At 43.1% G+C, this 13,274-nt stretch overlaps 1 protein-coding gene across 10 annotated transcripts in view; it reads right to left on the bottom strand.

Moving 5' to 3' along the window:
- LOC132894551 (nuclear factor 1 B-type-like) overlaps positions 1 to 13,274 on the bottom strand; it is a 134,755-nt gene that overhangs the window by 59,788 nt on the left and 61,693 nt on the right. For 9 of the 10 annotated variants that reach the window (XM_060934545.1, XM_060934619.1, XM_060934535.1 and 6 more), the window contains exons 5-6: positions 9,113 to 9,230; positions 8,853 to 8,965 (exon numbers count right to left, since the gene is read on the bottom strand). In XM_060934545.1, coding sequence (XP_060790528.1) covers positions 8,853 to 8,965; positions 9,113 to 9,230 — 231 coding nt within the window. Of the gene's footprint in view, positions 1 to 8,395; positions 8,538 to 8,852; positions 8,966 to 9,112; positions 9,231 to 13,274 lie in introns of those variants that run through there. The other variant, XM_060934608.1, reaches the window with a different exon arrangement.

Here is a 13,274-nt window from a genome sequence, read left to right as displayed (position 1 = left end):
GACTGAACTTTCAGCAATCACATTCTCTTTCTTTGCTCTTTATCTTTGCTCATCACCATGACAGCAATTCATCTGGGTCACTTTGTTCCAGCAGGAACAAAAAAAAAATCTTTGCATATAGGCTCTAGAGATTATGGAAAATTTCCTGTCTAAGTCTGTGTTTGTGCAGAAGATGCTGCTTTTGCTCATGAAAATGTCTCTGGGTGGATCTTTGGAAAAGTGAAGTGAAGAGACGAGGTGATGGAAAAAAATGAAAGAGAGAAAAGAGTAGGAAACTAATGATGCATGTAAATTTGTGGTTCACTGTTGTTTGTTAACTGTGTGTGTGTGTGTGTGTGTGTGTGTGTGTGTGTGTGTGTGTGTGTGTGTTAAGAAGACATAACTTTGGGGTAGGTTCTCTTGCATAAAGTGGCAGTAAAGGTTTCAAGACACACACACCATGCTTTTCCTTCTTTTTAGTGTCTAGGCAAATGATCTTGGCTATATGAAGACAAAAGGCAGTGGAATGTGGGGAAATTCCTCTCTCTCTCTCTCTCTAGAGAGAGAGAGAGAGAGAGAGAGAGAGTGTGTGTGTGTGTGTGTGTGTGTGTGTGTGTGTGTGTGTGTGTGTGTGTGTGTGTGAACTCTACAGACAAAGCAGGTTTTCTTTCAATAGACTTCCACAGTAAACGGAAAGATGACTGTATTAGAATTTTGCAAGGATAGATTGACCTTGTATTTCATTTAATTATGTAATCACACTCTCAACTGTAGAATAACTTCATCCAAAATCCTTAAAGGCAAGTCTCGCCACCCGGCAGCCATCTTGGTAATGCGCCCAGGCAGTTATTTTTGGATAACAAGATCAGGCCGCTGTCTAAATGAATGGGGACAGAGCCATAACCGCACTTTCAATGGATACCGGGACATAAAAACTGCATGTATACAATCACCAGTCAAATCTGATAAAAACCACTTAAAAAGTTTGGTGACTTTTCCCTAAAATAAGGTTTAAAAAGCTTTTTTCTCCAAAGCTTATACTTTTACCATGCATGCACAAGGTTGCCACAAGGTCGCTATACTTCTACTACACATGCACAACTATGCACTTGCGTCAGTGCAACAACACGATTGGCTTAATATGTTTCCCAGTTTGGCAGACGATTGGGGGAAGGGGCGGGATATGCGCATACAACTACCATCTTTGGCGTCATGGACTTTTCCATAGATTTCTATTCAGGATTCTTTACGTGGGACGTCTCCTCCCTTATAACATCTCTGCTTCAACCCTCAGGACACGTGTGTGTGTGTGTGTGTGTGTGTGTGTGTGTGTGTGTGTGTGTGTGTGAGAGAGAGAGACATTGGAGTTTTGGTCTTACACTTCCTGAACATGGTAGAATTCAGCACATAGCAGTTGTGAGGAATATTTGGTCACTGTTATTAGCAAACTGCTATATTATGCTGCTTGTCAGATCATATCATAGAAAGATCTTCAGTATGAAGATGTGAATTATAACATGAATTGTAAGTCACTCTGGACAAGGCCATCTGCTAAATGCTGTAAATATAAAAATAAATGTACGGTAAATGTAAGTATCTTGATATGATATTTTCTGCCATGTTGCCCACAACTGCACTATATGACCAAAAGTTTGTGGACAACTGACCATCAGAATCCATATGTGGTTGTTCCCAAAACTTTTGCCACAAAGTTGGAACCACACAACTATATGGAATGTCTTTGCATGCTGTAGCTTTAGTAAGAATTTCCTTCACTGGAACTGAGAGGCCCAAACACGTTCTAGTATGACAATGCCCCTGTGCACAAAGCAAATTCCATGCCAATATGGTTTGCCAAGAATGGTGTGGAAGAATTCGAGTGAACTGTATAGAGCCCTGACCTCAACCCCACTGAAAATCTTTAGGATGAACTAGAACACTGACTGCACACCAGTCCTCCTCGCATACACCATCAGCATCTGACGTCACTAGTGCTCTTCTGGCTGCAACTTGAATATGATGTTCAAAAAGAGGAGCCTCATGATTAGGTGTCCATATACTTTTGACCAAATAGTGTAACTGTCTACATGTATGTGGGGACAGAAAACTTTATTGGAAAACATTTTCCCCACATTGAAAACAGCTGTTTGTTATCAAACTTTTCCCTGAGTGTTAACTTCATATGAGAGAGAGAGAGAGAGAGAGAGACAGAGAGAGAGAGAGGATGGAGGGGATTGTGAATTGTCAGGGAGGAGGCCAAACAACGTCAAAGTCATTTCACAAAGTTTACATTCGGAGAAGCAAATGAAGTGTGTGTGTGTGTGTGTGTGTACAGTCTTGGCTGAGCTGTTCTGCTTCTGTCATGGCCTCATATGGCTTTAATATCAAACCTTCCTGTCTTATGAAGGCACTAAATTCTCTCTTTCTCATGAGCTCTGTACTAAACATGCTTTCCTTCTTCCATTATCCCCCTCTCCGCTATCCCCCTCTCCAGTCCTCCACTGTCCCTTTCTCCACTACTCTCTCCAGTCCTCTACTATCTCCCCTTCAGTCCTCCTCCACTATCCCCTCCTCACAACCCCCTCCAGTCCTCCACTGTCCCCCTCTCCACTATCCCCTCCAGTCCTCCACTATCCCCTTCTCCACTATCCCCCCTCCATTCTTCCATTATCCCCTCTCCACTATCCCCCCTCCAGTCCTCCACTATCCCCTCTCCACTATCTTCCCTCCAGTCCTCCACTATCCCCCTCTCCACTATCCCACCTCCAGTCCTCCACTATTGCCTTCTCCACTATCCCCTCTCCACTATCACCCCATCCAGTCCTCCACTATCCCCTCTCCACTATCCCCCCTCCAGTCCTCCACTATCCCCCTCTCCACTATCCCCCCTCCAGTCCTCCATCCCCTCTCCACTATCTCCCCTCCAGTCCTCCACTATCCCCCTCTCCACTATCCCCCCTCCAGTCCTCCACTATCCCCTCTCCACTATCCCCCCTCCAGTCCTCCACTATCCCCCTCTCCACTATCCCCCCTCCAGTCCTCCACTATCCCATTCTCCACTATCCCCCTCTCCACAACCTCCCCTCCAGTCCTCCACTATTCCCCCTCCAGTCCTCCACTATCCCTCCTCCAGTCCTCCACTATCATCCTCTCCACTATCCTCCCTGCAGTCCTCCACTATCATCCTCTCCACTATCCCCCTCCAGTCCTCGACTATCCCCTTCTCCACTACCCCTTCCAGTCCTCTACTATCTCCCCTCCAGTCCTCCTCCACTATCCCCTTCCCCATAATTCCCTCCAGTCCTCCTCCACTATCCCCCTACCCACAACTCCCTCCAGTCCTCCACTATACTCCTCCTCCACTATCCCCCTCCAGTCCTCCACTATCCCCCTCTCCACTATCCCCCTCCAGTATCCACCCTCCAGTCCTCCACTACCATCCTCTCCAGTTCTCCACTGTCCCCTTCTCCACTATCCCCCCTCCAGTTCTCCACTATCACCCTGTCCACTATCCCCTGTTCATGTTCCCCACTACTGCCTCTCCAGTCCTCCACTATCCCCCTCCAGTATCCTCCCCTCAAGTCCTCCACTATCCCCGTCCATGTTCTCCACTCTCCCTCTCTCCAGTCCTCCACTACCCCCCTCTAGTATCCTCCCCTCCAGTCCTCCACTATCCCCCTCCATATTCTCCACTATCCCCCCTCAAGTCCTCTCCTATCCCCCTCTCCAGTCCTCCACTATCCCCCTCCCCACTATTCCCCCCTCCCCCCTCCAGTCCTCCACTATTCTCCCTCCAGTATCCTCCTCTCCAGTCCTCCACTATCCCCTTCTCCAGTCCTCCACTATCCCCCTCCGCACTATTCCCCTCTCCAGTCCTCCACTATTCCCCCCTCCAGGCCTCCATTATCCCCTTCTCCAGTCCTCCACTATTACCCCCTCCAGTCCTCCACTATCCCCCTCCGCACTATTCCCCTCTCCAGTCCTCCACTATCCCCCCTCCAGTCCTCCATTATCCCCTTCTCCAGTCCTCCACTATTACCCTCTCCAGTCCTTCACTATCCCCCTCTGCACTATTCCCCTCTCCAGTCCTCTACTATTCCCCCTTCCAGTCCTCCACTATCCCCCTCCAGTCCTCTACTATCCCCCTCCCCACTATTCCCCCTTCCAGTCCTCCACTATCCCCCCTCCAGTCCTCCACTATCCCCCTCCCCACTATTCCCCCCTCCAGTCCTCCACTATTAACCCTCCAGTCCTCCACTATCCCCCTCCGCACTATTCCCCTCTCCAGTCCTCCACTATTCCCCTCCCCATTATTTCCCCCTCCAGTCCTCCACTATCCCCCTCCCCACTATTCCCCCCTCCAGACCTCCACTATCCCACTCCACACTATTTCCCCCTCTAGTCCTCCACTATCCCCTTCTCCACAATCCCCACTCCTCCAATATCCCCCCTCCAGTCCTTCACTACCCTCCTCCAGTCCTCCACTATCCCCCTCTGCACTATTCCCCTCTCCAGTCCTCCACTATTCCCCCTTCCAGTCCTCCACTATCCCCCCTCCAGTCCTCCACTATCCCCCCTCCAGTCCTCCACTATCCCCCTCCCCACTATTCCCCCTTCCAATCCTCCACTATCCCCTTCTCCACTATCCCCACTCCTCCAATATCCCCTCTCCAGTCCTCCACTATCCCCTTCTCCACTATACCCCACTCCTCCAGTATCCCCCCTCCAGTCCTCCACTATCACCCTCTCCAGTATCCCCCCTCCAGTCTTCCACTCCTCCACTCTTCCCCTCTCTCCATCCCTCTACTATCCCCCTTCCACTCCTCCATTATCCCCCTCTCCATTCCTCCATTATCCCCCTCTCCACTCCATAATTCCTCTCTCCACCCCTCCACTATCCCCCTCTCACTGTCTACCACTAAGCAAGTTCACGTCAGTAGGATGCTAACTCAATGAAGGAAACAAACCTATTTAAAAACAAAGGAAACATAGATGAGTAGCTAATCTGTCAGAGAAGAGCTGCAGGCTAACACACACACACACACACACACACACACACATGCACGCACGCATGCACGCACAGACACACACACACTTTCATTTTTGGGGCTTGCAATACTCTTTCTTTCCTTGTCTCTCTGTCAGTTTTTCTCTCCCACATGCTGGCCACCTGTCAGTCGTCAAGGGACAAGTTCAAACAGACGCTGCTGCACCTGTCTGCCTCTCTTTTCCTGTCTCTTCTTGCATCTTGTTCTCTTACACACACACACACACACACACACACACACACACACACACACACACACACACACACACACACCTGCCATTCTTGCATCTGATCCTATCACATAGTTTCTCTCTCTCTCTCTGTGAGCCCCACACCCATCCACCTCTCACTGATCCCCCTGAGTGCCCGGGTCATGTGTCACACCTAACCCCTGAGGTCACAGCCTGGCTTTGACCCCTAACACAGTCACTAAGAGGTTGGGTCAAGTTTAACTGCTGCCACACGCCACAGTGAAGTCAGTCAGCCCCACCTCCCACTTCTGAATGGCCAATCAATTACCAAGCCATGCAAAAAGCAAACTGAACACAAAGGGGTTAGAGGTCAGCTTCCTCAACTCAGGACAACATTACTAAAGAGAACTTCATGAGCACTCATGAGTTCACCATGCTTTGAGAAACTGCTTTTTCACTGCACATTCAAAACCATGTCCAGACAGGAGCCAATGAAACTTGCAGTTATAGTAAAATTTTGTGTTAATTTAAGAGTTGACTGGAATAGCTGAATGTTACTGATCAAAAGTTACAATGTCCATGAGGTTTTAAATTTCAACAAAAATCCGATTTAAGTAATTAATTAACTGATTTCAAACCATTACTAAGGAAAATATTACAAAATCAATATTTGAAGAACATCATGCTATATGGCCAAATGTTTGTGGACCATCACACCAATATGTGGCTCTTCCCCAAACTGCTGCCTCAAAGTTGGAAGCACACAATTATAGAGAATCTCTTTGTATGCTATAGCTTTACAGTTTCCCTTCACTGTAAATAAGAGGCCCAAACATGTTCCAGCATGATAATGCCCCTGTGCACAAAGCAAGCTCCATGAAGGCATGGTTTGTCAATGTTGGAATGAAGAACATGAGTGGCCCTGACCTCAACCCCACTTAACACCTTTAGGATGAATTGGAATGCTGACTGAACCCCAGACTTCCTCACCCAACATAAGTGTCTGACCTCAATAATGGGCAAATGCTCCAAAGCACCAACACTCCAAAATCTCGTGGAAAACCTTTCCAGAAGCGCGGAAGTTATTATAACGGCAAATGGGGTGGAATGGCATGTTCAACAAGCACAAACAATATGTTGGTGTAATTGTCAGGTGTCCACATACCTTTGACCATATACTGTATCAGTGAAAAACAATGAAAAAAAAGGAATAGATTAATAGAACCCCATTAATAGAACCATCTTGAACTGTTACCAAAAATCAGACAACTGGAGCTTTTTGCACTTTGATTTCTGTTGCTAATATGCACACACACATACACGTAAAACCACATTTATTCGAGTGGTACTATGACAAAACAACCCCGACCCTCATGGCTTTATCTTAATCTACCCCGATCTTAACACTTGATCTGCTTGGACAAGGACCTTGAAGATGAACACATGCAAAGTAGGAAAGTGCAAACCTTAAAACATGCTTCTTAATTTAGCTGTACTTTTGAGCACTTTTAGCACCGTAAGTAAACACATACGCACACTATCGAATCCATTTTCAATTACAAGCTGTCCGATAGTACAGCTTGGCTTAGTCTTCCTTTTGTAGCTATGAGAAAGTGAAAACACAAGAGCAGTGGGCTTATCTGAGTTTTAAATCACTGCTAACAAAAACAAACAAGTCCTCAGTAGGGGAGAAACGTTGGGAGAGCAGAGCGCTGCAAAGCACGGCTGATGTATGAAACATTTCAAAAGCAGCATTTATAAGGAGCACAGAGGGTACGATGCTTTTGAGACAGGCTGACGGTGAAGGATTTGTTTTCGACCTGTGCGAGTGAGCATTTGGGAGTTCACCAGGTTCAATGAGCTGCGAAGGAAGGTGATAAAACTAGTTTATCAACATTGCACTTCACTGTGATTCGGGAAGGAAAATAACACTGCCTCATATCCTCATGTAGCAGACAAACAGAGACAGGCCAAGGGAAGGTTAAAGAGCCCAGGAACTGCCAAAACGGCACCACAGTCCCCTCAGGACCACCTGTGAGTTTACGGTTTACAGATGAGTTTTGCAGAAAAAATGTAGTTGTCAAAATCTGAATGATTGTTCAGTGCTTTAAAACAAAATGGATTTAGAAGACACATTTTTTTCCATCTTCTTTCCAAATTTCTTAGCTGAGCTCTATCACCTGGAAAACTCTATTTTTAAAATGTCAAAAGTAAATAAAAATAGTTTGAATTTAAAACCTTTTGCATAAATTCTATACTAAACTACAATAAAAATCCAATCTAAAACCAACCGTTATTTTTGTATTTTAAAAAAGTAGCCTATAAGATTTATTTTTAAAAAGGCAATAGTAATGTTCTGCATGAGAAGGTGCGTTAGAGAGTGCAACATCACTTTATCTTCTCATAGATTGCTGTAACATAAATCATGAATCGGCCCATTGCTTAATTTAATTAAATTTTTTGGATGACCTCTGTGTGGGAAGAACACAGGCCAAACGTGCATATTTTTGACTTGCTGGCACTACATGGTATTTATGATCTGCGTGTAGTCACACGCTGATTTGTAGTTCATCCAAAGATCGCGTAATTTTTCCTCCTACATGATTCCTGAACCAAGGAAGAGCTGAGATGTTTATTGAGATGTCACATGATCAAATGTCTCCTGGATGATGGAGTCCAATTCTTGACGGTTTACTCGGATTTATTACGCATGCATTTTTTTTTCTTGCATAGGAATAGAGGAAGAGAAATGGTCTTATGAAACAATTTGCTTACATTCAATATGAGTTTCAGTAAATTACCATAACTTGCTATACTACAATATTAGACCTTTAAGTTCTACAAAACTAACTAGAGGAAAATATTAACTACCTCGGAGCTGTACTATACACTAAACAGTGTAACACTAGCTGCTGGTTGTGATTGGTTGACAAAGGTACCCTGGGTAGATGATGTTTTGTTTTACTCTGAGATATTTCTGCAGTATTGTGGTTGAGTTTTCTGCCAAGAGTGCCAAGAGTTCAGTATTAAATAATGCGTGTAAGTGCAAAAGCAGGTGCTTAGCCTGAGGAATACTGTAAATCTTTTAAAGGAACAAAAGGATAAAAGTAAAATGCTGAAATACATTCAGAGAGAAATACTGTAGTTAATATGTCAAAATAACACGCACACACAAGCGCACACACACATACTTTTATTTATTATAAAGCTTTTTTTTTCTTAGTATGCTTTTTGTTGCTTTTAAGACTCCTGATTTCATTCATTTTCAGTATCTGATTTATTCCCGTCAGGGGACACTGGGCTTGAGGTGGGAATACACCCTGGATAGGACACAGAGCGCCATGCACACACGCACACACACACACACACACATTCACACATTTACAACTTATTTTAATTTAGAGGATCTAATGCATATACTCATGCATTTTGGAACCCAGAGGAAACCCACACAGGCACAGGGAGAACACACACACACACACACACACACACACACACACACACACACACACACACACACACACACAGAGTAATGCATGAAAACTATTAATTTATTCCGTTTTATCTGTATGAGCTAACCAGTCAAATTCATTATCTGTATTTTTAAAACTCTGAGCTCTTGAGCTCTTTCTCACCTTGGTCTCTCTCATGCCATGGTCGGCTAACTGGTGAGCTAGGGGAAGAGTAGAAGTCCGGGCCTGTGGGACTCGTCTCCATGCTGTCCTCTGGAACAGTCTTAGGTCGTTTACTGCACACATGATACAGACGTGAGTGAGGGAGCACTCGATCAATTCTGTGTGTTTTGAGAAGGACGTGTGTAAATATAAAAGAGTTAAATGATTTATGTGGGGATTAGTTGTAGTGTGTGTGTGTGTGTGTGTGTATATGCGCTCACCTGCCAGGAGGGGAGGAGAGGGAGCGGTGTAAGCTCACTGAGTTCAGGTCATGGTAATATGGCTGGCTGGGCATGTCTGCCATGGTGAAGTTCACCCCTGCTCCCTGCGTGATAGGAGCTAGTGAGAGGGAGAGAGAGAGAGAGAGAGAGAGAGAGAGAGAGAGAGAGAGGAAGTAAGGATATAACAAAATAAAGAAGGATAGGAATGTTACATTTTTAAAAATTAAATTTATCTAACATTTCAACATTTGCAGTACATTAGCTAAATCTCATCTCTATCTCTCTCACACACACACACACACACACACACACACTTTCAAAACAGTTCTCAATTTGACACAGTTGCTCAGAATTAGTTTTTCATGCAGACAAACTCAAACATAATCGAGGAAGTAACTTGATCTCTGAGAAGGGCCGGCTTCACGGTCGGAGAGGTGCAATCTGTCTATCACAGATATTAGATCTACAGAATAATCCCAACCCCCAGAGAGTTGTTCAGCAGGCTAACCCCATGTCCCCTTTATTTACACACAAAAGTACATCCCAGTTGGTTCACTCTTTTATGGACTGAAAAATCTATACTGGGACACGACTGGTTGCTGAAACATCGTATAAAATGTGTCCTGTTTAAATCCTGGCTTTAATGCAGTCCAGTAAGCTATTGTCATTTATATGTAGGCTAATAAATGCTGTAATGTCAACAGTTAATCGTGTTATAAACAGTGACACTGTTGTCTTGGCTAAATGAATGGAATAAGCAGAGAAGAATATTAACATGCGCATAAAGGTTGTTATTATTCATGCACTTCATGTGTTTATAAACCAATTTCACAAGCCTAGTGCACTCCAATGAAGGAACCACACTGTCTGCTTTAACCCTAATACTAAAATAGGAGCGCAAAAGGAATATTCGAGCTAATTTCTACTGCACCTTTAGTCAGGGTGTAATATGAATTCAATTGATATTCGGCAATGCTAATGAATCTGCTATGATATGAAACAATTTTGATTCTTAAGACAATGACTCGTTATTTGATGACACCGCTGTATTTGCTACAATACAATACGACAATAAAATTTCCTTTACTCTGTTCATTATGTCACCCTTCAAAGCTACTTACACATCAGCTTACAAATATGAAGCATTTTTACAAACTAGTTATTTGTTCTTTTTGAGTGTGTGTGTGCCATTACCACAGATAACAATGGTGACATATTTCCCAGCACTGAGAGAAAACGAAAAAAAAAAGAATCTGTTTTATTCAGAGCTCACTTATAATGGAAGTGCACTGAAAGAAAAAAAAAGTGAAGCTTGGATCAAACAAATAAAACTGTCAACGTTTTGCAGGAATGTTTTAATTATTTTTTAAAAAATATGTTTTCCCCCAAAACTAAGTTTTTATATGTTGTATCATGTTTTTTCATTTGAGCAAAACTAAAAAATTGCCTGCAACTAGTTGACAATTTTTATTTTATTATTATTATTTTTTTAGCTTACATTATTTTCAGAGTTTAAGGCCACAATAACTGGATGTGAACATTATATTTTTGTAGAATAAAAAAATATTCAGTTCAGTGTAATATTAGCATACAGTACCAGTCAAAAGTTTGTACACCCCTACTCATTCATAGCTTTGTCTGTATTTTGACTCTTTTCTACATCATAGAACAATACTGAAGACATCACAACTGTGAAATAATATCTGGAACATATATGGAATTATGTGGTAAACAAAAAAGTGCTAAAAAAACCCAAATATGTTTGATACTTTAGATTCTTCAAAGTAGCCAGCGTTTACCTCGATGACGCTTTATACACTATTGACATGATCTTAACTACCATCATGAGGTAGTCACCTGGAATGCTTTTCAATTAATAGGTGTGTCTCGTCAAAAGTTAATTAATGCAATTTCTTGCCTTCTTAATGTGTTTGAGATTAAACAGTAAATATTAAATAATAACAATACAGTAAATAACTCTATTCCGCAACTGTAGTAATCTATATTATGTCAAGAACCGCTCAACTAAGTAAAGAGAAATGGCATCCATCATTACTTTAAGACATGAAGTGTCTTTTCATCTCATCTCATTATCTGTAGCCGCTTTATCCTGTTCTACAGGGTCGCAGGCAAGCTGGAGCCTATCCCAGCTGACTACGGGCGAAAGGCGGGGTACACCCTGGACAAGTCGCCAGGTCATCGCAGGGCTGACACATAGACACAGACAACCATTCACACTCACATTCACACCTACAGTCAATTTAGAGTGACCAGTTAACCTAACCTGCATGTCTTTGGACTGTGGGGGAAACCGGAGCACCCGGAGGAAACCCACACGGACACAGGGAGAACATGCAAACTCCGCACAGAAAGGCCCTCGCCGGCCACGGGGCTCGAACCCAGACCTTCTTGCTGTGAGGCGACAGCGCTAACCACTACACCACCGTGCCGCCCCTGAAGTGTGTTTTAATTAATAAAAATAAAGAAAAACCAGGAGTTTGCATGTTCTCCTCGTGCCTGTGTGGGTTTCCTCTGTGTTATCCGGTTTCCTTCCACAGTCCAAAGACATACAGATTAGTTCAATTTGTTATTCTAAATTGCCCATAGGTATGAATGTGAGTGTGAGTGGCTGTCTGTCTCTCTGTTTTGGCCTGGTGATGGACTGACGACCCATCCAAGGTGTACCCCGCCTCTCGCCTGATATCAGCTGGGAATGGCTCCAGCTTCCCCATGACCCGCAATGGATAAGCGGTATAGAAAATGAATGAATGAAAAAAACAACAACATTGAATTACAAGGTGTGTCCAAACTTTTGACTGGTACTGTATTTGAAATTATAATAATTGCCTGTAATTCATACTTTTTATAGGAAAATTTGTGGTTAATATACGTAGTCAATGTAACTCAAAATAAACTAATTTTCCTTGTGCTTTAAAATTGGATAAAATGACACAAAAATTGTAATGGTAAATCATTTCCTGTTTCATTCTAAGACTTATTGTCACTGTGTATTAGTCGTATTTTGTGTTTGCTATATATTTCAAATACATTTCGCAAAAGTCTTAGGCACATGTAAAGAAATGCTGTAGCAAAAAATGGCTTAAAAATAATTAAATTAAATGAAATGTTTCAACATTAAAAAATACTATAAACAGCAGTAAGCCATAATAAATGAAACAAAGTCAATATTTGGTGTGCGACGACCCTTTGCTTTAATAAAAAATAGTAGTCTCAGGTACAGTGAGTGCAGTTTTATAAGGAAGTGAGCTGTAGGTTTTACTGAGCATCTTACAGAAGCAGCCACAGTTCTTCTGGACACTTTGACTGTCTCACTCGCTTCTTCATTTTGCACCAAAACCCAGCAGCCTTCATTATGTTTTCTTTTTTAATCTGAAAAGTGCCCGCTTATGTAATATGCTGCTCAGATACAAACTTTTTTTTTCTGGTAACGTTTAATTTTGTGCTGGAAAATGAACGTTTGGACTCTAAAATGTTTTTGTACCGACTCGATAATGTAGAAGTCATAAAATAGAAATCTATAACAAAGTTTGTATGAAAAAAAATAGGGTGCCTAAGACTTTTACACAGTACTGTATTTCACTTACAGAATTCACCAGTTGCTCTTAGACGTCTGTTAGAAGTGAGTTTAGAGAGGAAGGAAGGTTTTCTGTTTTTCCTGTGTTTTGTTTCTTCCTACAGGGAAATGTGCTGAAATTATTGTCTGTGATAATCACCCACAGAACACAGATGCGGTGGATAGAGATTAGTTAGAAAAACTCTGTGTATTCCTTTAAAGCTCCCATTCCAGTATTAGGATTAACTGGACTAACCCTAATTAGGGTTAGTGCTTAAGGTGCCTGCTCTTTCCTAACATCTCTAATGCCAGACTATTAGGAGTGACAAATCCGTTCATCTCTCTCCTTTTTCTCCCCCCTGCTTCGCCTCTCCAAGTGCATTAGGCCTGGGTGTGAGTTCTGCTCCTCTTTTGGTGCTGAAAGGCTGGATGATTGGAGACCCAGATTTCTGAAGGTCCATGAAAAGATCAGCAGTTCAAAGAGGTCAAGCTGACAGCGTGGCAGCCTCACAAGGTGAGTGTGTGTGTGTGTGTGTGTGTGTGTGTGTGTGTGTGTGTGTGTGTGTGTGTGTCAGTGTGACACTGGGC

This window comes from Neoarius graeffei, chromosome 1 (assembly GCF_027579695.1).
Source record: "Neoarius graeffei isolate fNeoGra1 chromosome 1, fNeoGra1.pri, whole genome shotgun sequence".
Classification (NCBI taxonomy): Eukaryota; Metazoa; Chordata; class Actinopteri; order Siluriformes; family Ariidae; genus Neoarius; species Neoarius graeffei.
This window is presented reverse-complemented; position numbering and strand designations above follow the sequence as displayed.